Source organism: Mauremys mutica, chromosome 2 (assembly GCF_020497125.1).
Source record: "Mauremys mutica isolate MM-2020 ecotype Southern chromosome 2, ASM2049712v1, whole genome shotgun sequence".
In the NCBI taxonomy this organism is placed as follows: Eukaryota; Metazoa; Chordata; order Testudines; family Geoemydidae; genus Mauremys; species Mauremys mutica.
This window is the reverse complement of record NC_059073.1, coordinates 274,549,998-274,573,989: the sequence shown is the minus strand read 5'-3', so window position 1 is coordinate 274,573,989 and position 23,992 is coordinate 274,549,998. Positions and strand designations below refer to the sequence as shown.

Below are 23,992 nucleotides of genomic sequence, written 5' to 3'. Positions count from 1 at the left end.
CAGAACTGTCTGTGTGTCATGCCTGATATAGTATGGTGATTCCTCTGCCAGGTGGCATTAAGGGACTCTAGGGGTCACAGGTATATCTATGCTGGAAGTGTAATTTCCAGCTCAAAGAGACATACCTGTACTAGCTCTAATCGAGCTAGTGTGCTAATAATAGGAGTATAGCTGCGGTGGCACGAGCAGCGAGACAGGCTAGCCACCGAAGTACAGACCCATCTGAGAACCTAGGTAGATACTCGGGCAGCTAGTCTGTCCTGCTGCTTACACTGCCATGGCTTCACTTCTGTTTTTAACATACTTGGTCATAGCTAACATGGGTACGTTTACTTGAGCTGGAAATGACATGGTCCAGCTCCAGTGTAGACATAGCCTTTGATCGATATATATCTCTCTCTCTCAGCATATTGTTTAAGGGCTCGGTGTGTTGAATTATAACAAAATGATCTTTTAGTTAAAATTAGTTGATAGAACTAAAGAAAACAAAAACCCAAGTCCTAAAAATCTCTTCTCTCAGTTAACCAGGTTTAACGTCCTTGGTACATGTGATCTCATCCTTTAGAAAAAATATAGACTAGGCAAGACCTGAATTTCTAATCTTAAAAAATAGAAGCAGAAAAACACTTTTAAAAATAATAATTCTTTCAAGTCTTGTTTGTACATAATATTTTTTTCCTGTGCAGGTGACTATGAAAATATATAAATGGAAACATTTCTGTTGGTCTTAGTGTTTATAACTTTTACAAAACCTAAATTTGGAACCAGACTTGTCGTGACCATGTCCCTGTAAATGAAAAGGGCATCCTTTTAAGTTGAAAAATGCTTAATAAGATAAACTTCCTTATATTCTGCAGTGCTATGTAGTGAGTGATGCCAAAAACTGAGATTTAGTTTGTATGCAGCTTTCCAGTTAAGGAAAATAACTTTGAGAGCTATGATAAAAGGAATGTTAGTATCCTACTGAGAGAGGAGACTGGTGGAAGCCTGAATTTATACTGCAATTGTCTTTATACTCCTTTTTCACTTCAGTGCCAAATGCCAGTATTTCATATAACAGTCAATTTACATACATAACCTGAATTCCCATTGTTTTATAAAGTGGTAGTATGGGTAGGAGAATATTGTCAGCACTTTATGGAACATAATTACTCAACAAGAAGATTTCTTAGTCAGTTTAATTGGCATATGCAGTAACTTATCTTTAATTTTGTTGTACTCCAATGCTCAGAAATAAAACAAAAAGGACCCCCTGCTGTGTGCAAAATCAACTTTCCCTTCTGGTGGTGGAAAGTTGAAATAGACTTGAGCTATTTTGAAATACCTAGGCACACTTAAGCAAGTTCATGGTGATGTAATTAAAATTTAATGGTACATACATATTTATAAAAGGCTTAATTCCTCAGTTAAAAAATGTCCATTGATAATATGCAAAGTGGCTATTCTGCACCTGAACTCAATTATTCCATCTTTAGCATGTCTTTGTCATTCCTTTTCTAGAGAAGAACCAAAGAAGATACTTGGAAATCAGATGAACTTAAGAAACATCTTAGGGTAAACATCTTTTGTAAATGTACCATTTTCTGGACTACTTTCTTTAGTAAAATGAATGTGACTAATGTTATATTTTAGGATTCAAAGACATCCCAGTCCTCTCAGCTCAAATTTAATTGGATTTGTGGGAGAATTTCAACAACATGTTTAAGAAAAGCAATCTTCTGATACTCAGGAAACAGTTAATGCATATTTTATTTAGTTATACAGAAACTCTGCTGGAGGTCACATGTACAGTACATGGACCAGATCATTGATGATAATTGCTTTTCTGTTCAGAGCCTGAATCTTCATTTTTCATGAATATGCAGAATGTTAAAACTAATTAGTTCTATTATTGATGGAAGTGAATGATAGCCCTGCAGTGGGGATGGCTTAGTGGTCTATGTACTAGATTTAAAAGGTTTTGATGTCAGCAGCAGTGACTGAGCCCTTTATTCCTATTAGGTAGATATATTAAGTTTTATTCAGTTTACTGTATGGATGCAACTTTAAAAGAAGTTCTTGTCTGCTGTGCATTAACATGAAATGTCTTGGCTGAAATCAATGGGAGTTTTGCTATAGGTATCAGTGGGACCAGAATTTCATCCCTTGTGATTATTTAAAAATAGGACTATGGGTTTTCCCCAGGTTTCTTGGCCAAAATGTTTCTTTCCCAGATCTTGTTGTGCGGTATATTCTGTGCCTGTTGTCAACTAACTGCCAATCTTCTGCCATAGAGGTGGCTGCATGATGCCCACATATATGTTTTTATAATTTATTATTAATTTCTGGTGATGTATGATACATTTTCTAAATGAAGAAGGCGTGATTCCTGCCCAAGTGAGCTCACAACGTAAAGAATATAGGGCTAAATTTTCAAACTAGCACAAAAAAGTAGGCATATGTGCATGTGTAATTTGTACACATGAACACCAAATTGTGCAAACTGTTCTGTTAAAATATATGGAAATGACCAGTCATGCATCTAAGTTGCCCTTTGTATATCAATGTATTACGACAATTGCAAGCTTAATTGTAGTAACTGTGTGCACAAGCCAGGCATGCATACATGTGGGCATTTTTGGAAACTGGGTTCCATAAATCACTTATGGATTTTTGGGATAAAAATACTATATGAAAATAAGTTAGTGAATTTTAATTGTGCATCAGTTTATTTTTACTCTTTTTAGGTCTCACAGTCAGATAGTCAATCTGAAGATAAGAAACAGAAGGAAAAGAAACTGCAAAGAGAGAGAGAGACTCATGACATAGTTGATTACAAAGGATACATACAGAAGGATCAAGACAAGGACAGAGGAAAGGCAAAAGAAAGGACAGGTGAACGAGAGAGATTTAAATCTAGTGAAAGAGACAGAGAGAAGCTAAGAGACAGAGAAAGAGGAAAAGATCATCACAGAGAACGAGAGAGAGAGAAATTGAAGAAGGACCAAGAAAAAGATGCAGAGAAGGAAAAACACATTACAAGAAAAGATAAAGAGAAGGCAAGTGATAAAGAAAGAGACAGAAAATATAGGAGGGATGATCAGAAGCAAATGCTTATACAGAATAACCTGAAAGCATCTGGAGGAAGGGATAAAGAACAACGCAGAAGAAGAGAAAGCAAGGATCAATTGGGTAGGCTGGCTTGCTTTGCTGTGCATATTTTGAAGTATTTCACTTTATAGGTAGAAATAGACTGAAACCAAACCCCTGTCTTTTCAGGGAGCATAATGTCAGTGGGTACTGGGTGCCTAGCTGCCATGTGTGCATTTGAAAATCTTAGTCAGTAACCCAGTTTCATTTTCAAGGCTCCCTCCCTCCTCTTTTCCTTCCCAGTGAGTTACTGACTATAATAGTTTTTGGTGATTAATTAATTCTAACCTAGTGGGTGACTTATATGTTCTTATTTGAATACAGGGCTTCTCCGTTGGATAATGCTATCAGGTGCCTGAACTCTGTATGAAATTGTAGTATAATTATTGATGAGTGATAGCAGGAGGTATCGTAGTTCCTACCACATGCAAGAGGGAATGGAGTCTCTCTCAAAGGCCTTTCTTTAGGCAAAACCCCAGATACAGTAACTCCTTACTTAACGTTGTAGTTATGTTCCTGAAAAATGTGACTTTAAGCAAAACGATGTTAAGCGAATCCAATTTCTCCATTAAAAATTAATGTAAATGGGGGGTTAGGTTCCAGGAAAAATTTTTTTCCCAGACAAAAGGCATTAAGCAGGCTGGCATACCCCTTATCCACTCTCCTACGCCGTCCCCACCCCAGCACCTCCCGCTCGCCGGCAGACCCCACAGATCAGCGCCTTCCCTCTGCTCCCCCCACCTCCTGCCTGTGGCAATCAGCTGTCTTGTAGCATTCAGGAGGCTGGGGGGAGGACTGAGGACACGGCACGCAGCCTTCCTCATCCTTTCCCTGTTTCCTGCCCACGGCAATCAGCTGGTTTGCGGCTTTCAGGAGGCGCGGGGGAGGAGCGAGGACGCAGCACGCAGCCTCCCTCCTCCTGTGACAGGTTGGATCACAGAAACCCCCTTTAGGACTGCCACCTGATGTGCTTTGACTATCTCTGAGTCTGTTTTCCCTGCCAATTTAGGACTTCAGTGCCCTGCCTGGTTTGAGTCAGACATGCTTGCCTGTTACAAACCCAGACCCAGGTCTGAACCACATCCCCTAAAAGCTGCAGGCTTAACTGAAAACAGCTTAAGGAGTGTTCCTATCTCCAGCACTCAGATGCTCAGCTCCCAATGGGGTCCAACCCCTAAATAAATCCATTTTACTCTGTATAAAGCTTATACAGGGTAAACTCATAAATTGTACGCCTTCTATAACACGGATAGAGAGGTATGCACAGCTGTTTCCCCCCCCCCCAGGTATTAATGCATACTCTGGGTTAATTAATGAGTAAACAGTGATTTTATTAAATACAAAAAGTAGGATTTAAGTGGTTCCAAGTAATAACAGACAGAACAAAGTGAATTACCAAGCAAAATAAAATAAAACAAGCAAGTCTAAACCTAATACAGTAAGAAAGTGATTTCAGATGAAATCTCACTCTCAGAGATGTTCCAGCAAGCTTCTTTTACAGACTAGGCTCCTTCTAGTCTGGGTCCAGCAATCACTCACACCCCCGTGGTTACTGTCCTTTGTTCCAGTTTCTTTCAGGTATCCTTTGGGGGTGGAGAGGCTATCTCTTAAGCCAGCTGAAGACCAAAATGGAGGGATCTCCCAGGGGCTTAAATACACTTTCTTTTGTGGGTGGAGACCCCCTCCTCTCTCCTATGCAAAATCCAGCTCCAAGATGGAGTTTTGGAGTCACATGGGCAAGTCACATGTCCATGCATGACTCAGTTTTTACAGGCAGCAGCCATTGCCCACATGCTATCTTGAATGTCTCCAGGAAGACTTCTTATGTGGATTGGAGTCTTCCAAGGTCCATTGTCAGTTAAGTGCTTCTTGTTTGGACACTTAATTTGCACATTCCTTTCTCAAGAAGCTGACCAAATGCTTTACTAAGGCTACTTAAAATCAAACAAGTATGCAGCCACTATTCATAATTTTGAATTAAAAAATGATACATGCATACAAATAGGATGAATATATTCAGTAGATCATAACTTTTGCAGAGATATGTTACACGGCATATGTAGCATAAAACATATTCCAGTTATGTCATATATACATTCATTAGCATATTTCCATAAAACATTATGGGGTGCAATGTCACACCTCTCTCCCCTGCCTCCGACAATCAGCTCGTTTGCGGCATTCAGGAGGCTGGGGGGAGGAGTGAGGAAGCAGCGTGCAGCCTCCCCCCTCCTTCCCCTGCCTCCTGCCCGCTGCAAACCAGCTGATTGCTGCGGGCAGGAGGCAGGGGAGGGAGTGGGGAGGCTGCATGCTGCTTCCTCGCTCCTCCCCCCAGCCTCCTGAACACTGCAAGACAGCTGATTGCCGCGGGCAGGAGGCGGGGGGAGAAGGGGGAAGGCGCTGATCCGCAGGATCCGCCGGCGGGCGGGAGGCGTTGGGGTGGGTGTAGGGGAGCTGATGGTGGGCTGCCAGCCATGGACAAAACAGGTGGCCAAACGACGTTATAGTGGAGCATTGCACAACTTTCAATGAGCATGTTCTGTAATAGAGCAGGGACATAACATTGAAACAACATTAAGCAAGAGGATGTTAAGTGGGGAGTTACTGTACAACCAATCTTGGGGGGGGGGAATTTAGTCTCAAGTTTATACTGTTAACATAAGAACATAAGAATGGCCCAACTGGGTCAGACCAAGGGTCCATCTAGCCCAGTATCCTGTCTTCCGACAGTGGCCAGTGCCAGGTGCCCCAGAGGGAATGAACAGAACAGGTAATCATCAGTTGATCCATCCCCTGTCGCTCATTCCCAGCTTCTGGCAGTTTTGTTACCTATTTATTATACTGTTTTATTATTTGTTAACAATAAATCCACCCGCCACCCTCAAAAGGTGGTAGGTTTGAATTTTATACCATGTGTGTATATATTCCATTGAGAGAAGAGTGGCAACTCTGTCTACTTGCATTAACATTTCTGGATTCAGGGTCCCTGTCACTGAAATGTGGAGTACGTGCCACATACTACCAGTGTAATGTGTCATGTACTACACTGGGGGTTTTTAGTGTAATAATGAAAAATGTCTTCAGTAATTTTATATATTTATAATATATAATATATATATATATATATATATAATAATATATATAATATATTTTTATTTTTTTAGAGCAAGCAAACGTAAGGGATGACGTGAAAGAGAAAAGACATACAGAAAGAAAAGTAAAGGAAGGAAAAGTAAGGAAATGTTTCATAACAGCATAAAATAAGGTGAAATGTAATGAATACATTGGATAAAACTCCAATGCCTGAGTAATCCAAGAAATGTATTTGTAGCAGGCTCACATGTAAATAGTTACAAAAACCCAGTATTTGAACATAATTCTTTAATTCTAATTTAATCTTATTAAAAGGGAAATGTCCTCTAACTTTCAACCTGAAAACATTTAAATTTTATTTGTTTTTAACATTTCCACTAATATTTAAGGAGGCATGTTGTTCCTGTTCAAACATGCAGCTATCATTTATTTTTGTATAGCATCTTCAAACAAATGTATTGCAAAATGTTTAACCTATTATTTATTAATGTACTTATTACTAATGTATTTATTTGGCATTGTAAGTGTACATGGTGTTTTACCACAGAATATGTGCTAAACAACAAAGAGCAAAATGTCTGCTTGAAGAGTTCATACTCTAAAGGGGAGTTTACCATTACAATGAGGTGTACAGTCTCCCAGAGGAAGTATTGGAAGCCCCATTGCTAGTGTAATTAGAAACTTCAGTGGACATAACATGTGACAATATATTGTGTGGAGAAATCCTGCACTGTCAGGGAGATGGACTAGATGACCTAATATGAGTATCCATTCCTGATTTCTAGAATCATAGAATTCTATTACTTCTAACATTTTAATTACAAATCTTTGGAGAAATCTCTAACTTTTTTTTGTATTATTTCCTTGTTCCAGAAAAGTGAGAGCAAAAACAGTCTTGGCGAGTTTTTAACAAAGAAAGATGAAGAAGGTGGACATAGACACAAGTCACACAGAGATCAAGAACCGAATAAAGACAGAGGAAGGAGTCATAGTGATAAAAGAGAACATTCAGTTAGGGGAGGAAAGGAGAGACCTTCAAAAGAAAGAAGCCATGAATTGTTTGTAAAGGATGGAGAAGAAAAATATGTGTCAAGGAGACCTAAAGAAGGATCCTCCATTGAAGACAGAGAAAGACAACTGAGCGAGAATAATGAAAAAAGACAGAGGGAAGAAAATGAAGGAAAGAAGAGAGATCTTAAGGTTAGTTTTTGTAGAACTTAAAAGTTGTAGTTAACATATTGTTCAGATGCCTTCTTATTTCATCAAACACCCATTCTGCCTTGAAAATGCTTTGTTAAAATACAATAAACAAATATTGATTTCTGGTGAGGTGAGCATCCAGAGATATTGACTCAGAAGGTAAATATTGAATGAATCTTTGCCTGAGGGGATAATAAATTTTGATATTTCATGAAATGTACATACACACACATGCATTCTGAATGTCTTCTTCTCAAATGCACAGTCTGACAGTTTCTTCATTGGGACCCTGAATTTCTTATTAAAATGCTGTTAGAGGTCCAGAAAAACAAATTGGCTGGGATTTCCAAAAGAACCCAAGGGAGTTAGGGGGCCCAACTCCCATTTAATTTTTGTGGTTGTTGGGCACCTAAACTCCCTTAGGCTTCTTTGTAAATCCCATCTATTATTAACATGTTATGAGACATTTGTTGCCTCCAGAGCTGAGATTGTCTTGTGGTGCCACAGGCAGTGGTTGGGGGAGCCCAGCCCCTCTTTCTCTCTGTGTCTGCCCAGGAGTTGGGGGAGCTTCTGTCCCAAATGGTGCCCCTGGAATTGGGAATGGGATAACTGGGCTACTGGTGCCAAGTGCTGGATCCAAGGGTTATGGGGAGAGCACAGCCCAGTTCTCCAACCTCACCCCTTCACTACTGCTGCTCTAACATCTCCCTGGTGTTTCCAGTGTAGTACTGAGCTCAGATCGTGTGATGATGATGCTGTTTTGACAGAAATGTAAGCCTAATGTTGGAGTGGTCTGTGATTTTGGCAAGCTGCCAACATTTTTCTGCATGAGTGAAGAAAATGGTAATTTTTAATCTGATTTGAATGTCATGGGTCAAAAAATCACTTTTGTAATACGAGGGGATTCCTTCTGCCAAATATCAAAGGCCTGCTGCAAACGATGGAGGTGTGAGAGCTTCTCAAAATAAGTTGGAACACTCCTTTGTAATGGAAAATGTAGGCAATCTTACCATAGGAATTGCTACCATCTCCCCCTATAATTTTGTGTCTTCATAAGTGACATAACTCAGATGACTGACTATCAGCAAATTTTTCAGTGTTTGTCTAGACTTGGAAATTTGTTGAAATATCTATTCCAGAATATATAAGCTCTTATGTGGACACTCTGAGCTATTTCAGTAAATTTACAAGTGTAGACAAGCCCATAGTGTGCAGAAATTAAGTGATAAATCCCACCCTAGCAGATGCAGCATGGGAAGCAGAGACAGTGGCAGAACCTCTGCTATAGGGATGCTTCAAAAAGAGCCAGAGGCACATGCAGTGTGTACATGCTGCTGAGCGCACTGTAAGCTTCCATCAAATATGTACTGATGAAAGCAACATATGTGTTAATGCACAGCCCGAATAAGTCAGCCAGATTCCCCTCAGGTTCTTGAGCATTATATGGTGATCCAGTCCTGCTGGTTGCACAAATGAAAGATGTTCACAGTCCCCTCTCCTCCCTTTGTGCACAAACACAGCATAGTGCAGGATGTTGCCTTAAGGATCCCTTGCAAAAGTTCAGCATTTTCAAGAGAAGTTCTCTGTACATATTAAGCATTTCTTTAATTGATGTTTCAGCTATCCATTTTCTTTGCTTAACATAATTACTTTCTCTTTGATAGGCCTCATGCGGAGCTTCCTACAAGTAATGGAGCATAAAAATGGATAGTGCATGATGACCCATGATTTGTTAATTGAATATAAGTGCTTCTCAGCAACCTCTTATATTGCTGCTAATAGTTGATTTCAAGTTCATATACATTATTTCTCAGAAGATTTCTAACAATGAGAATACTATGAATTATGCTAGTCTTTCAATTTTTTACAGAACAGTGAGCACAAAAAACAAGGAAAGAGCTTAAGAGAAGAAGTAGTAACCAGCCTTCAGCATGAAAGGTACACTCATATATTTAACATTATTATATATTGTACAATATATGTTGTTTGTATGAAAGTCACAAAGAAAAGGTACAGTTCACTACCCAAACATTGTTAAGCGCATTGTTGTCACTCAATAATAAATATGTTTTGACTACAGATAATTTATGATGTGCATTACAATCTTTTGGGAGGCATTTTGAACATTAAAATTATTACAAAATTTATATATTATGCCCTAAAAAGGTGATTTGTTAAAAAGCATATTCAGGCTCTCTTTCCTGTTGAATTCTTTTGATTTTTGGTTCAGAGCAGTGAGACGCAGGCTTGCAAAATATAGATTAATTTGATTCTTGTACTTATATTGTGAGACAGTCCAGGAACCTTCAGAGCCAGACATCTGTTTGTCTGTCACCTGACAATTTATTACATAGTCATGTGGATACATGGTAAACTGTGAAGCACACCTTTTTATTGTTTCTTTGAATTGTAGATGTCCTTCTTAGCTGCAAATCTGGCGTGGTATTTAAATTATGAATTAGATAGCAACGTCAGGGCTATACATACAGATTTCCAAGGAAAAAGGGTCTAGATTTATCTTGATGAGGGATAAAAGTTCTGGGTGATATGCATAAATTATTTCCTCTAGTGATCATGGAGTTTACACATACATACTAAAGGTAGAATATAGTTCTCCTTGTATTCTTTAGTGAATCAGCCATGTCAAATCCTTACACAGCCTTCTGGAATATAACTCTAGACATACTGGCAGGGAGAATTCTCATTGCTGGGTTTTAGCTTAGCTCTTTAGTGAAAGACTGGCAGGATTTCCTGACTTCTGAGGGTAGTGAGGTAGTGCATGAGCCTTCATCTGACATCCCTACTAGGTATAAATGCGGTGCCTAAACATTCTAGTCAGTTCCTCTTGATCTTGGCCAGTTTATCATCCTGGGAGTTTTGCCTCCTGTACATCAAAGTTAACGACTGTAACATTGCCAGAGCAGTATTTATATCTATCGGAGTGGTACAAGCTGGCCAGCAAACAGCCTGGTTTGCTCTCTCTCTGCCACCCCTATTCTCATAGACAAAATTGCTTTAAGAATTGAGGGAGTTCACCAGTCTTTCACTATAAAGATATGATCCAGGAGTGAAGAAACTTGTCAGAATGTTGTCTTCAGAGAAGCAGAATTATAGGCAAGTAATCTTTCTTTCTGACTTTAAATTTTCAAGCCCATATAACTAAAGGGGTTTATTTCCCCAGGAATGTGGGAATCCATCCCACTTGTTTTTTCTCTTCTCTCTTTCTTCAAACCCTTAAGGCTGTTCCATAATATGTCTTGAGAACTGTCCTTTTACTTCAGATGAAGAGGGCTGGACTTTCTCCATTTGAAATCCATAAACTCTGCCTCCAGAATAATTGGAGGGACAGTTAAAGAGCAGCACAAATTGTTGCTTTTCTTTTCTTCTTCAGGGGCTGCCTGTGGTGCCTCCTCACTTCTCCTAACCCCAAAATGAAGGACCTGGTTTGAATGTAAATCTCTTCTCTCCAGCATAAAAGAAAATTGCCAGGCTTGGGCCATTTTTTATTTACTGACAATGATGTCAGCAACACTCAGTAAATGTACAGGACTAACTCTTCCTTCTTAGCTTTTTCAATAATTACCACTCAAGGATAGCAATAGCACATGTCAGGCAGTGTATCTGGGCAGTGTTTGTGCAATTGTTTGCTGATTGATCAGTTGGCTCTTGGTTCACATCATCACCTGAGGCCTGCAGAAAGAAGCTATAAATACAATGGCTGTTAGGTTTTGTTGCTGAAGTATTTAAGTTTATTGGAAGGCTTCAGCACTTTTTAATATAAAATAACTGTTTTCCCCCAATGCAATATTTTCCTCTGACTTAATGCAGATTCATAGTGATATTCCGTTTATTTCTAGGAATGCAAGAGATAAAGGAAAGAGCATTGAAAGGGAAAAAAAAGAGGACACAAGCCAAAGGGTAAAACTATTTGTTTTGGAGTATTAGAATACAGGGATTCTGTTAGAATTAGCAATATAGTATAGTAGTTACTATATGTAATGCAACTAAAAATGATCACAACACAATGACATGATTAAAATAGATATGGTAATTGGTATGTATCTTAAAGATTTCTTAAATAACTTCGGTGTTTCAGGATGAAGTATAGGAAAATTGATTTATTCTTTATTAATGTGCCCCTCTTACGGAGATACCTGCCTAAGTGCAGGTTGCAGGGAGGTGCCTATTTCTGCTAGTGATACACAACCAGGAATTTCTTTCCTGAAGTTTGTTGGCTTAGGTACCTAAGATGTTTCTTTTGAGAATGTCAGGCAGGCTCCTATAACTGAACCCAAAACAGTTGGAGGAGGAGAAGGTGGAATTTATCTTACAACATTTAGCTCAGAGCACTCACCTGGGATATGGGAGGACCCAGGCTCAATTCCCCCGCTCTTCCTGAGGGGGAGAAAGGATTTGAACAGGGGCCTCCCCCTTTTAGGAGAGTGCTCTAACCATTGAGCTGTTGGGTAGTCTGATATGGTGCACCCTCAATTTCTCCCATTGAAGCTACTCCACTCTGGATAAATAATTAAAGAATAAGTGGTGCAGGGGGCTGGACCCTTTGTCTACCACAGCTCAGGTGAGTGTCCTAACCATCAGGCTATAGAGTCATTCTTCCCCTCCCAGCCCCTGCCACCCAGTGACATGGCCAGAGGCAGAAATTTTGGTGCCAAGGGAACTTTTACCTTCAAAATTTAGGCACCTGCAGAGTTTGGTAGGCAGTTATGGGTTGCAGTGGAGCCTAAAATGGGGACTTCAGTGCCTATTAGGCCTAGCTGCCTAACTCTGGAGTGTAGGTTCCTAAGTGTCTTTGTGAGTCCCAACCTTACTCAACATTTTTTCATAATCTTACATACTTGGGGAAAAAATCCCTCCAAAGGTGAGAGAAGTTTCTAATGATACATTGCATGAAAAACCCATCTACTTTTATACAACATAAAAATTCCATTCTTCCTCTAAGCAGTTGATATAAGCAGAGAAAATGTGATTTTAGCTAAATAGAAAGAAATTAACATCTTCTTCTATCTGTCATGAGACCTTCAATGTAATTCACAACTATCCAGTAAAATAGTTGCCACAGGAAGGATGAAAAAAATTAAAATATACAAATAATAGGATCAGGGCTCAGGTGGATGAAAATAAAGTAGAGGAATTTTCCAGAACTGATACCATAACAGTTATTTACTTATTTCATCCAGGTTTGTATACCAGTAATTTACCAAGACAGAACTTTTAACTATTGAGACATTTTAGCATATTTCAAACAGCAAGATTATGGAGAATAGAATTCTGTAATGTTGAGATTATATCTCAGAAGCATCCAATACATCTAAAATTCTGTTTTGGAATACTGTGCTGGCATCTACATATGTAGAATTATGGTCCCTACTTTTTCGCAAATAGATCCTGTTCCAACACCTATTGAAGTCAATGGATAAACTCCCATTGACTAAAGTGTATCTGGTTCAGGCCAGAAGTAAAGAATGATGGTCAAGGATGTATTGTAAACCAATTAAAAAGAAGACATTTATGAACCAGTGCCATTTTAAAGAAACCTACATAATTTTAGTAAGTGGGTTCTAATAGAATATTAAATGCAAACCTTTTTTTAATGCAACATTAAGATTACATTGTTATTTATTTTTTTAAAAGTCAGGTCATAAAACATTGAGGAAAGTAAAGAGTTAAGGTTCCTTCAGCAGTGTAAACTTTCTTACCTGGCACTTATGTAGTATTTTGTGAGGTACACTTGACAAATAATAGAAATAGGACATGCTACATATGTACAGCATGGACAAGCCAATGTTGCTGTAGGTACCGTGGCCTTGAAGCTTGGGTCTGATCAAACTGTGCTTGGTGCAGGATCTCTGGTCTCCTCCAATACTGGCACCATCTGATGCCTAACTTGGTTCCAGATGTAACTTAGTGAGGCCTCAGGGTTGCATTAAGCTATATCAGTTGGTAATAAAGCCCAAGAGGCCAAGCAGGAATAGGAACTTTTTTGATTACGTATCAGTGTAGATCTCACTGTAGGTGCACATGTGCTTCATGTATACCAGATCAGAGTCTTTTGAATAGCAGTGTCAATCAGGACTCTGGATATGCCCTGTGTCTCCTCATACTCCTGTGCAAAGGCATAGAGGATGGAGTGAACACAACCCTCCCCTCTTATCATCTGTGACAGTGAGATGGAACCTGGCAAGTACCTGGCCCACTAGTCTTTACCTCTGGCTGGTAAACTTCAGAACTCTTCTGACTCCTCTAGAAAGAACTACCATGAAATTGACCCATCTGAACAGAATTTTTACAATCAGACACCCCTATACTGACCCCAACATACATCCCATCCTGTACAGACCTGTCTGTAAAGGGTACCTGAACATAGTGGATTCTAAACCCGTGGGCTTCAGCCCTGCCCTTCCTGTAACAGATTAACTCCATTAAAAGATGGACATAGCACGTGCCTCTTTTGTTTTAAGGGAGACCCATACAGCAGATAAATGCTCGGTATGCCAGTCACTCTCTTTGAGTACACATAAATAAGTTGCAGGACTTGTGATTGAAGCTTCACCTACTGGAACAATCTATGAAGATCTCTTCTGATCTGGAGGAGACAAATACCAAACAAGCCAACTTCATTGAGGACCCTGTTTAGCAGACACACAGTGCCTAAAACCAGCATGCAGAAAATGGCACAGAGAAAAGACCTGGCACCTGCACTCACTCAGCTGGCACTGAAACCCACAACATTGACACCAATGCCAGTATCTCTCTTACCAAAGGCTGGCACAAAGTGAGTCCGCCTCAGACACACATGCAGAAACTCTAGAGTGCAGTATTATCCCACAAGGATAGACCGCATAGGGTCTCTGTGGAGAAAACCACTAAGCTGCACATGGCTGTGAGGGCTATTATTAGGGAGAAACCTACCGCAGCAGCATAGAGAAAAATTTCACTAACACTGACCCGAGCACTGGTGACACAACCTTTGGTTTTGATGCCTACAGTCAAACAAAGTGTGCCAAATGAGCTTCTGGAAGAACTTGTAATGACCTCTGTACTGAGGCACTTATTGATACTGGTGCAGACCCTGGTACCAAGAGTACGGTGTGCCTTGATCCCATCCCTAGCGGAGATCTGCTCCTCCTGTCCAACACCAGAACATATCTTCTCATCTTCAAGTAGAGAACCCTTTTCTCTGAGATCTCTGGGCGATACTGTAGAAAAACTAGTTGACTCTCCCTATACAGCTTAGCTGCCATCATCTCAGGAATGGCATTAGACTGACTAATATCACACAAACCAGCCATATCCTTATGGCATGCTGCTATGGCCTTATTGGGCTTACTGGAGGCTGTCCTCATATGCTTCTAGGAGCTGATCTCTACTACATTCTAAGAAGAGAAAGAGATCCTTCTCCTGAGTAGCATCCTTGACACCAGATAGAGAGGAATACTAAGAGCCACCAGACCTGGAGCCACTGCAATAACAACATCCTATTTCACCACCTTAGAACCTCTCGTCCTCGTCTTCCGATAAAGAAGTGTCCTTAGCACCAGTACTAGTGTGGGATGACTTCAAATCATTTCAAAAACTGCTTATGAGAATTGCAGAAACTCTAGAAATATAATTATCTGTCATACAAGAAAAATTTCATAAAAGTTGTTCCACATATTGACAACTTTCAGCTCGGGCAGGATCATCCTTATGATAAATGAAGGACTGCTCAGTCCCACTAAGGTCTTATGGCAGACACCTGCCACGATAACACCCACCACAAGAGGGGGAAAAGGAGTACTAAGTTCATGAAAAGGATCCAAATGCTTCCATCCCCTGAAAACAAAGACCCCAAAAAGCTTTACCTGTTTCTGGGGAAATCCTGTTCCTCTGGCTCTTGGCAATTATGGGGTGGCAAACTATAAGGCCCTTCTGGCCAAATATGATTTTTTTTGGCCTGGAGTAGAATGAAAAACTTTCTATCAAAGCTCCTACCTTAGAACAAGGAAAAGTTCAAAGAAATAATCTAAGAAGGCCTATTTGTGGCCAAGACAGCCCTAAACGCAGCAATGGATGCTGCTGACACCATTGCCAGATGTATGACCATTGCAATAACTATGCACAGAGCATCATGGCTTCAAGCATAAGGTAGTCCCAGGGAATAACGCCTCACTGTTGCAGACTTATCCTTTGAAAGCATGGAATTGTCCTGTGCACAGACAGACTGTGCTCTGCACTCCTTAAAAGTCTCTAAGGCCATTTTGCACTCCCTGGAGATTAATACACGAACTCCATACCACAAGCCGTACTCTCATCCCAGAGAGGACAAAGGATGCCATATCATTATACCAGGCAATGTGATAATCATGCCAAGAAGGAATCTACGTACAACGAGTCCCAAGCTTTCCTCCTCTATAGCAATGCACCTGGCTTCTGCAGTGTGTCAGCAAATTTGATGGGCCTGTCAGGAGCCCCAACTGGACCAGCCCAGAGAGCATGACCTTCAGAAACCTCCTTGTCCCATTCTGCCAAGTATAGTCTGCCATAACATTGGAAAGATGAGTCCTAGAGTTTAGTACTAATGGCCCCCCCCATTCAATTTCATTCTCATTCTCTGTTCCTGCCTCTCTTCTGGGACCCTTCTCATGAGATCCTGTCACAAATAGAAGTGGCTTCGTTACTTTGTCTATGAGCCATCGAGGAAGTGTTGTCAGAATTGAAGGCAAGAGGCTTCTATTTCCAGTATTTCCTTATCTTGAAGAAGAAAGAGGGTCTTTGCCGTAGCCTAAACCTGAGGAGACTTAACAAGAATCGCCTCAGGTTCAGGATGGTAATGCTTGATTCCATCATTCCCTCTCCTCAAGCTCAAGATTGGTTCATGGCTCTGGAACTGTCAGATGCATACTTCCTTGCAGCTATCTGCTTGGTCCATATGAAGTACCTAAAATTCATGGTTGGGCACAATCATTACCAGTACAGGGTATTGCCCTTTGAACTCTCCACAGCACTAAAAGTATTCACAAAATACCTGGCAGTGGTGGCAATGCATTTAAGGAGAAAGGGAATCCATGTCTACCCAGACCTGACAGGGCAGTCCCAGGGGCAGAGGCAGTCTCAGCACAAGACCACAACACCCCTAGAGTGTGACTTCTCTCTATTCTTCTTCGAGTGCTTGCTCATATCCATTGCACGTTTGTCGGAAGACTTTTACCCTAGCAACACTCAGTGGGTCGGCTGAGCGCCCCCTGGAGTGGCGCCATTGCGGCATCAGATATATACCCCAGCCGACCCACCCGACCCTCAGTTCCTTCTTACCGCCTGTGTCGGTCGTTGGAACAGTGGAGTGCAGCTTAGCTGACCTCCGCTTCCCTAGCTTCCTCATAGTTCTTCTCTTGTGAAATTGTACATAGTTAGTTATCTTCTTTTCAGTTTTTCTTGTTTTTATTAGTTCTCAGCAGTTTTAGAGTTGTATTAGTTAGCGGGTTCGGGGATTAGCCCCCTCCCGCGCCCGGGACCAGAGCGCATGCCCGGCTCCCTGGGTTTCAAGCCGAGCTCGGCCTGCCACAGGCCTATGCCTACAGGAGATCCACATAGCTCCTGTTTAAAGTTCCTGGGAGAGTTGCACTTATCTACTAAGTGCCCAATTTGCAAGGCTTTCAAGCCGCACACCAAGAGGGAGCGAGACATCAGGCTCAAACAGCTCCTCATGGAGGCAGCCTTAACCCCTCCGGCTTCAGCACCGTCCGCCGTTCCATCGGACTCTCGCAGTACCTCCTCGGCACCGGGCCACTCTTCTCTGCCCAAACCGCGAGCACCATCGGCACCAAAATTGGCCCCGAGACGCTCTCTCTCGCCAAGGGCAAAAAAAGCGAAGGCCGCTGCCACCTCGGCACCGTCCGCTTCGAGGCAGCGGAGTGCGCCCCGACCAGACCGCCCGGCACTGAAACCTGCCGTGGCGCCGACTGCTCCAGCACCGACCATTCTGCCGGTACCGTCGACTTCGGCCCCACAGAGGCCGTCGAGTCCGGAACCTGTGTCCTCCCCGGCACCCGCCGTGGTAGAGCTCCCATTGCCGTCGACTCCAGAGGCCTTCGCAGCAGCAAAGGACCTTATTGCCTTGCCGGACTCGGCAGTGCCTTCGCCCCCGGCACCGCCTGTGTGGGCGCTCCATTCTATTGGCAAGCCGTCATTGCTCAAACCGCCTCCTGGCACCGAGTCGGACTGGCACCGCTCCCGCTCCAGGTCATATGAACGTTCCCGGTCCCGCCGCAGATCTCATTCCCGGCGTCGATCGCAACACCGCTCGCAGTCCCGGCACCGCTCTGCCACGCGGCACCGGTCGTTCTCCCGCTCCCCGACTCGACACTCGCGGCACCGATCCAGATCCCGGTGCCAATACGCACACTATGCCTCTCGGAGCCATTCTCGACACCAAGAGTGGAGATCACGGTCGACCTCCTGGCACCACGCTGGTCGTAGGTCCCGATCTCGCTCTCGCTGCTGCGCTGCCTCCCGGCACCGGTCACCAGAACGTCGGGGAACGAGATCAGTCGGCACCTCAGCGCAGGGCTTCTCCGCTCCTCCATGGCCCTCCAGGCATTCGTCGGTATCATCACAGGCCGACAGCTATTATGTGGACGAGCATGACCCTCAGGTGCCCTTGGGAGTCTTCCAAGAGGCCCGATACACAGACCAAGACCTGAGACAATGGGGTTTTTGGACTCCTTGGGCTTACCATCAGGCCCAAGGCGCTCCTCTGCCTGCCACCCACGCAGTTCCATCAGAGCCGCGTGTCCCAGAGGCTACTGTAAGCCGCCCCCTGGCTGAGACGGAGGTACCGCCACCACCCCTCCAGCCTTCACCGGAGCCTCTTGACCAGGAACCGTCCCAGGACCCAGAGGCTGGGCAGGACACCATTGTCCCGGGGGTCTCTTCTTCCTCCTCCCCGGATGAAGCAGTAGCGGGGTCCTCCTCTTCAAGGCCCCCTCCGATAGTTTTGAGGGCCCACCAGGACCTCCTTCGGAGGGTGGCATTGCACATGGACCTCCAAGCAGAGGAAGTGCCAGAGGTGGACGACCCTGTGGTCACCATTTTGTCGGCGGACGCTCCAACTAGGGTGGCTCTGCCATTCATCAAGACTATTCAGGCGAATGCTGACAGCCTTTGGCAATCACCAGCCTCTATCCCTCCCACAGCCCCCCATATACTTGCGTTCCAAAGGGGTGGAACGCAAGTATATGGTCCCCTCTAAGGGATATGAGTATTTGTACGTCCCCCCTCCCCCCTCATCGCTAGTGGTCCAATCCGTCAACGACAGGGAGCGTCACGGACAGCAAGCCCCGGCCCCTAAGTCTAAAGGCGCAAGACGAATGGACTTGCTAGGCCGCAAAGTCTACTCTGCGGGCGCCTTACAACTGCGAGTGGCTAACCAGCAGGCCTTATTGAGCCGTTACTGCCATGACACCTGGGCTGAGGTGGAAAAGTTCAAGGAACTGCTACCTCAGGACTCGCGCCAGGAGTTCGCGGCCTTCCTGGAGGAAGGTAAAAAGGTGGCTCGTACATCATTGCAAGCCTCCTTGGATGCGGCCGATTCAGGAGCCTGAACTCTGGCCTCCGGCATCACCATGCGCCGCATCTCTTGGCTGCAGAGTTCGAATCTCCCCCCTGAATTGCAATATACAATCCAGGACCTTCCCTTCGACGGCAAGGGGTTGTTCTCCGAAAAAACTGACCCCAGGCTCCAAAGCCTGAAGGATAACAGGGTTATTATCCGCACATTGGGGATGCACACCCCTGTGACCCAGAGACGTCCGTTCCGCCCCCAGCTTAACCGGCCTTACTTTATGCCCCGGTACAGGCAAGACTCTGGTCGGCGACGCGGTCGAGGGGGACGTAGACGGCAGCCTGGTCCACAACCGTCCCAAGGTCACGCCCCTTCTAAGCCACCGGCGGGGCCGAAATTGTCATTTTGAAGATGCGCCTGGGGACGGCCTACCAGCTCTTATTCAGGATCCTTTCCCTCCCTTTTCCAACCGCCTTTCCTACTTCCTCCCGGCGTGGTCCCGGCTGACCTCCGATGCCTGGGTCCTCCGCACAATGGAACGTGGATATCACCTCCAATTCGTTTCACCCCCACCTTCCCACCCTCCTTCCCGGTCCCTCTTCAGGGACCCCTCTCATGAGCAACTCCTCTTACAAGAGGTGCAGACGCTCCTCGCTATCGGAGCGATAGAGGAGGTTCCAGAGACGGAAAGAGGCAAGGGGTTTTATTCCGTTATTTCTTGATCCCCAAGTCCAAAGGGGGCCTCAGGCCCATCCTAGACCTGCGAGACCTCAACAAATACATGCTAAAGTTGAAGTTCCGCATGGTCTCCTTGGGGACCATCATTCCTACCTTGGATCCTGGAGACTGGTATGCCACCCTCGATATGAAGGACGCTTATTTTCACATCGCCATCTTTCCACCACACAGGCGCTTTCTACAATTTACACTCAATCACCTTCACTTCCAGTTTGCGGTCCTCCCCTTTGGCCTATCCACGGCCCCAAGGGTATTTACGAAGTGCATGGCCGTCGTCGCCGCCCACCTCCGTCGGCGCGGCATCTGCGTTTTTCCCTACCTAGACGACTGGCTCATCGGGGGGATTCGCGGACCCAAGTGCAGCAGCATGTAGCAGTGATCAGAGACTTGTTCACGCGACTGGGCCTACTGCTCAATGTGGAAAAGTCCATCTTCACGCCCACCCAGAGGCTAGATTTCATAGGGGCTACCCTGGACTCCTCTCTAGCCAGGGCTTACCTACCTCAGCTTCGCTTCCAGGCTCTCTCACACATCATTCAAGGGCTTCTGACCTCCCGCTTGACCTCGGCCCATACTTGCCTCCGCCTCCTGGGTCACGTGGTGGCTTGCACCTACGTAACCAAGCATGCCAGGCTCTGCCTTCGCCCCCTCCAGATGTGGCTCAACTCGGTGTATTGCCCAAACAGGGACCCTCTAGACACCCTGCTCACCGTTCCAACGAGCACCCTTCGCTCCCTGGACTGGTGGCTGACCCCATCCCAAGTGTGTGCAGGGGTGCCATTCCATCCGCCTCAGCCTTCACTTTCCCTGACGATGGACGCCTCGTCCCTCGGATGGGGGGGCTCACCTCGGCCACCTTCGTACGCAGGGCCTCTGGTCATTGCAGGAGTTGAAGCTGCACATCAACATCAGGGAGCTACGCGCAGTGCGCCTCGCTTGCCAGACGTTCCAGAATCAACTCAGCGGCCGTTGTGTCTCAGTCTTTACGGACAACACAACGGCCATGTATTATATCAACAAGCAGGGGGGAACTCGCTCTTCCCCACTCTGCCACGAGACGATACAACTGTAGGAATTCTGCATAGCCCACTCGATAGATCTAGTGGCGTTTTTCCTCCCAGGCGTGAAGAACACCTTAGCAGATCGCCTGAGCAGGTCTTTTCTCTGTCACGAGTGGTCGCTGAGACTGGACGTCGCTCATGTAATTTTCCAACAGTGGGGGTTTCCCTGGATAGACCTGTTCGCATCTCGAGCAAACCGGAAATGCCAGGACTTTTGCTCCTTTCAAGGCCTGTCACCGGGGTCCCTGTCGGACGCTTTTCTCCTTCCGTGGAATCATCATCTACTCTACACATTTCCCCCGTTTCCCCTAGTCCACAGAGTCCTGCTGAAGCTCCGACAAGACAGAGCACATCTCATCTTGATTGCGCTAGCGTGGCCCAGGCAGCACTGGTACATCACGTTGCTCCGTTTCTCCATAGCCAGCCCAATTCCTCTGCCGCTTCACCCGGATCTCATAACCCAAGATCATGGCAATCTCCGTCACCCAGACCTGACGGCCCTCCACCTCACGGCGTGGCTCCTGCGTGGCTAGACGAGTCGGAATTGCGCTGCTCTGCTCCTGTACAGCATGTCTTGTTGAGCAGCAGAAAGCCTTCCACTCGCTCTACTTACCTAGCCAAGTGGAAGCGCTTCGCTTGCTGGGCTCAGGCGCGCAACACTTGCCCTTCGGAGCTCCCTATCCCAGTTGTCCTCGACTACCTCTGGTCCCTGAAACAGCAAGGCCTAGCATTGTCCTCTCTGAAGGTACACTTAGCGGCCATATCCGCTTTCCACCCAGGAGAGGGTGGACACACGGTTTTCTCTCATCCATTGACTGCTAGATTCCGGGAGGGCCTTGAGCGTCTCTACCCTCATGTGCGCCACCCAACTCCTACCTGGGACCTAAACCTGGTCCTCAACAGGCTCATGTCTCCACCCTTTGAGCGGTTGGCCACCTGCTCGCTGCTGTACCTGTCCTGGAAGACAGTCTTTTTGGTAGCCATCACATCAGCTAGGCGGGTCTCTGAACTCCAAGCGCTCACGGTGGACCCGCCCTATACTGTTTTTCATAAGGACAAGGTACAGCTGCGTCCGCATCCAACGTTCCTCCTGAAAGTGGTATCGGCTTTCCACAACAATCAAGACATCTTCCTCCCGGTTTTCTTCCCAAAGCCGCATGCATCCTCACGCGAGCAACAGCTTCACTCTCTCGATGTTCGTAGGGCGCTGGCTTTTTACATAGATCGGTCAAAGCTGTTCCGTAAGTCCCCCCAACTGTTCATTGCAGTTGCCAACCGCATGCGAGGTCTTCCCATTTCATCGCAGAGGATCTCCTCGTGGCTGACAGCGTGCATATGCACCTGCTATGACTTAGCTAATGTTCCCTTGGGCCATCTCACCGCCCACTCTACCAGAGCCCAGGCTTCATCAGCCGCCTTTCTGGCACACGTCCCAATACAAGAAATATGTCGTGCTGCAACCTGGTCATCGGTTCATACCTTCGCTTCTCACTATGCTCTGGTCCAGCAATCTAGAGATGACGCAGCCTTTGGCTCCGCGGTCCTGCATTCCGCCACATCTCTCTCCGACCCCACCGCCTAGGTAAGGCTTGGGAATCACCTAAATGGAATGGATATGAGCAAGCACTCGAAGAAGAAAAAACGGTTACTTACCTTTGTAACTGTTGTTCTTCGAGATGTGTTGCTCATATCCAATCCACACCCACCTTCCTTCCCCACTGTCGGAGTAGCCGGCAAGAAGGAACTGAGGGTCGGGTGGGTCGGCTGGGGTATATATCCGGTGCCGCAATGGCGCCACTCCAGGGGGCGCTCAGCCAACCCACTGAGTGTTGCTAGGGTAAAAGTCTTCCGACGAACGTGCACGCGGCGCGCACACACCTGAATGGAATGGATATGAGCAACACATCTCGAAGAACAACAGTTACAAAGGTAAGTAACCGTTTTTCCCTAACTACGACTCCTTGTGAGCTATGAGAAATCATCTCTCATACCATCACAAACAGAGTTCATGGGAGTCGTGATGGACTCTAGACAAGAAGAGCTTACCTCCTGGAGGACAGGTTCTGGGGTCTCGAGTCAATGATAAACGACCTAAAATCAAATCCGATGATGATGGTGTTTATATCTCTGGGGCAACTAGGCCACAAATCAGTGTGTACGTATGATGCCACTTGCCAGACTTCAGCGGTGGTCCTTATAATATGTCTGAGATCAGTGTAATCCCCTCCCAGTATCACACAAATAATAGAGTCAGAGTCCCACCCTCTGTCGTACAAGAACTCACTTTGTGGCTGGACACAGAACATACAAAGAAGGGTTCACTTCTCACCCCATTCCTGATGCTGATGCTCATTACAAGAACCATCTGTAGATGCAAGGAACCTGGTTCCAGGATGATTTGAAACTATATATGAACACCCTGGAACTCTGGGGAAGCCAGCTGGCATGCATAGTATTCCTGCTGGTTTTGTGGAACTCCACAGTGCAGATTTTGACATACAACACATCCACAATGCACTGTATAAACCAGTAAGAAGGGGCATGGTCATCCCCTGTCCGCCAGGAAATCATCAAGCTGTGGACGTGATGTCATCACCACAGGGTAACCACCACTGTCTCTCCATATTCCGGGAGCCAGCAACAACCTGGCAGGATTCTTAAGAAGACGTAACCAACCATGAGTGTTTGCTGCGTACATCTAGAGAGCTGGTATATTCTTGGGGGGAACTCCCACAATAGATCTATTCACTACTGAGGACAACAAATGCCCAAACTTCTGCTCGGGGGTGGAGGGAGTATGAACCTGGGCTTCTTGCCAGATGCTTGCCTTCTACAGTGGTGTCCAGAGCTCTTATACGCCTTTCCTCAGATTCCCCTGATATCCAGAGTCAGACAGGATAGGGCCACACTGATCCTAATAGCTTTCTGTTGGCTGAGGCAATTTGGACTGTCAGACCATCTACACGTCTGCTTGGTCTCCCATCCATCTCCTGATCTCAGAACAACCATCAGATGTTGCACACAGACTTGCAGTCATTGCATCTGACAGCTTAGATATTGGCTGATTGAGTACCACTGCCAGACTGTTCTTGATAGGTTCTAGAAATTCCCATACAGCGTGGAAAACCATCTGCTAGGAAGACCTACTCCTCCAAATGAAAACATATTGTAAGATATCCAATATACTGGTGCCTCTATTGCAGTGGTTCTC

The 23,992-nt window shown here is 45.0% G+C and overlaps 1 protein-coding gene across 3 annotated transcripts in view; it reads left to right on the top strand.

Annotated features, from left to right (window-relative positions):
* The window catches only part of DYNC2I1 (dynein 2 intermediate chain 1), a 66,167-nt gene that overhangs the window by 8,354 nt on the left and 33,821 nt on the right, over positions 1–23,992 (top strand). For all 3 annotated transcript variants that reach the window (XM_045004867.1, XM_045004864.1, XM_045004865.1), the window contains exons 2-7: positions 1,501–1,554; positions 2,727–3,171; positions 6,294–6,361; positions 7,096–7,422; positions 9,293–9,360; positions 11,280–11,340. In XM_045004867.1, coding sequence (XP_044860802.1) covers positions 1,501–1,554; positions 2,727–3,171; positions 6,294–6,361; positions 7,096–7,422; positions 9,293–9,360; positions 11,280–11,340 — 1,023 coding nt within the window. The remainder of the gene's footprint in view (positions 1–1,500; positions 1,555–2,726; positions 3,172–6,293; positions 6,362–7,095; positions 7,423–9,292; positions 9,361–11,279; positions 11,341–23,992) is intronic.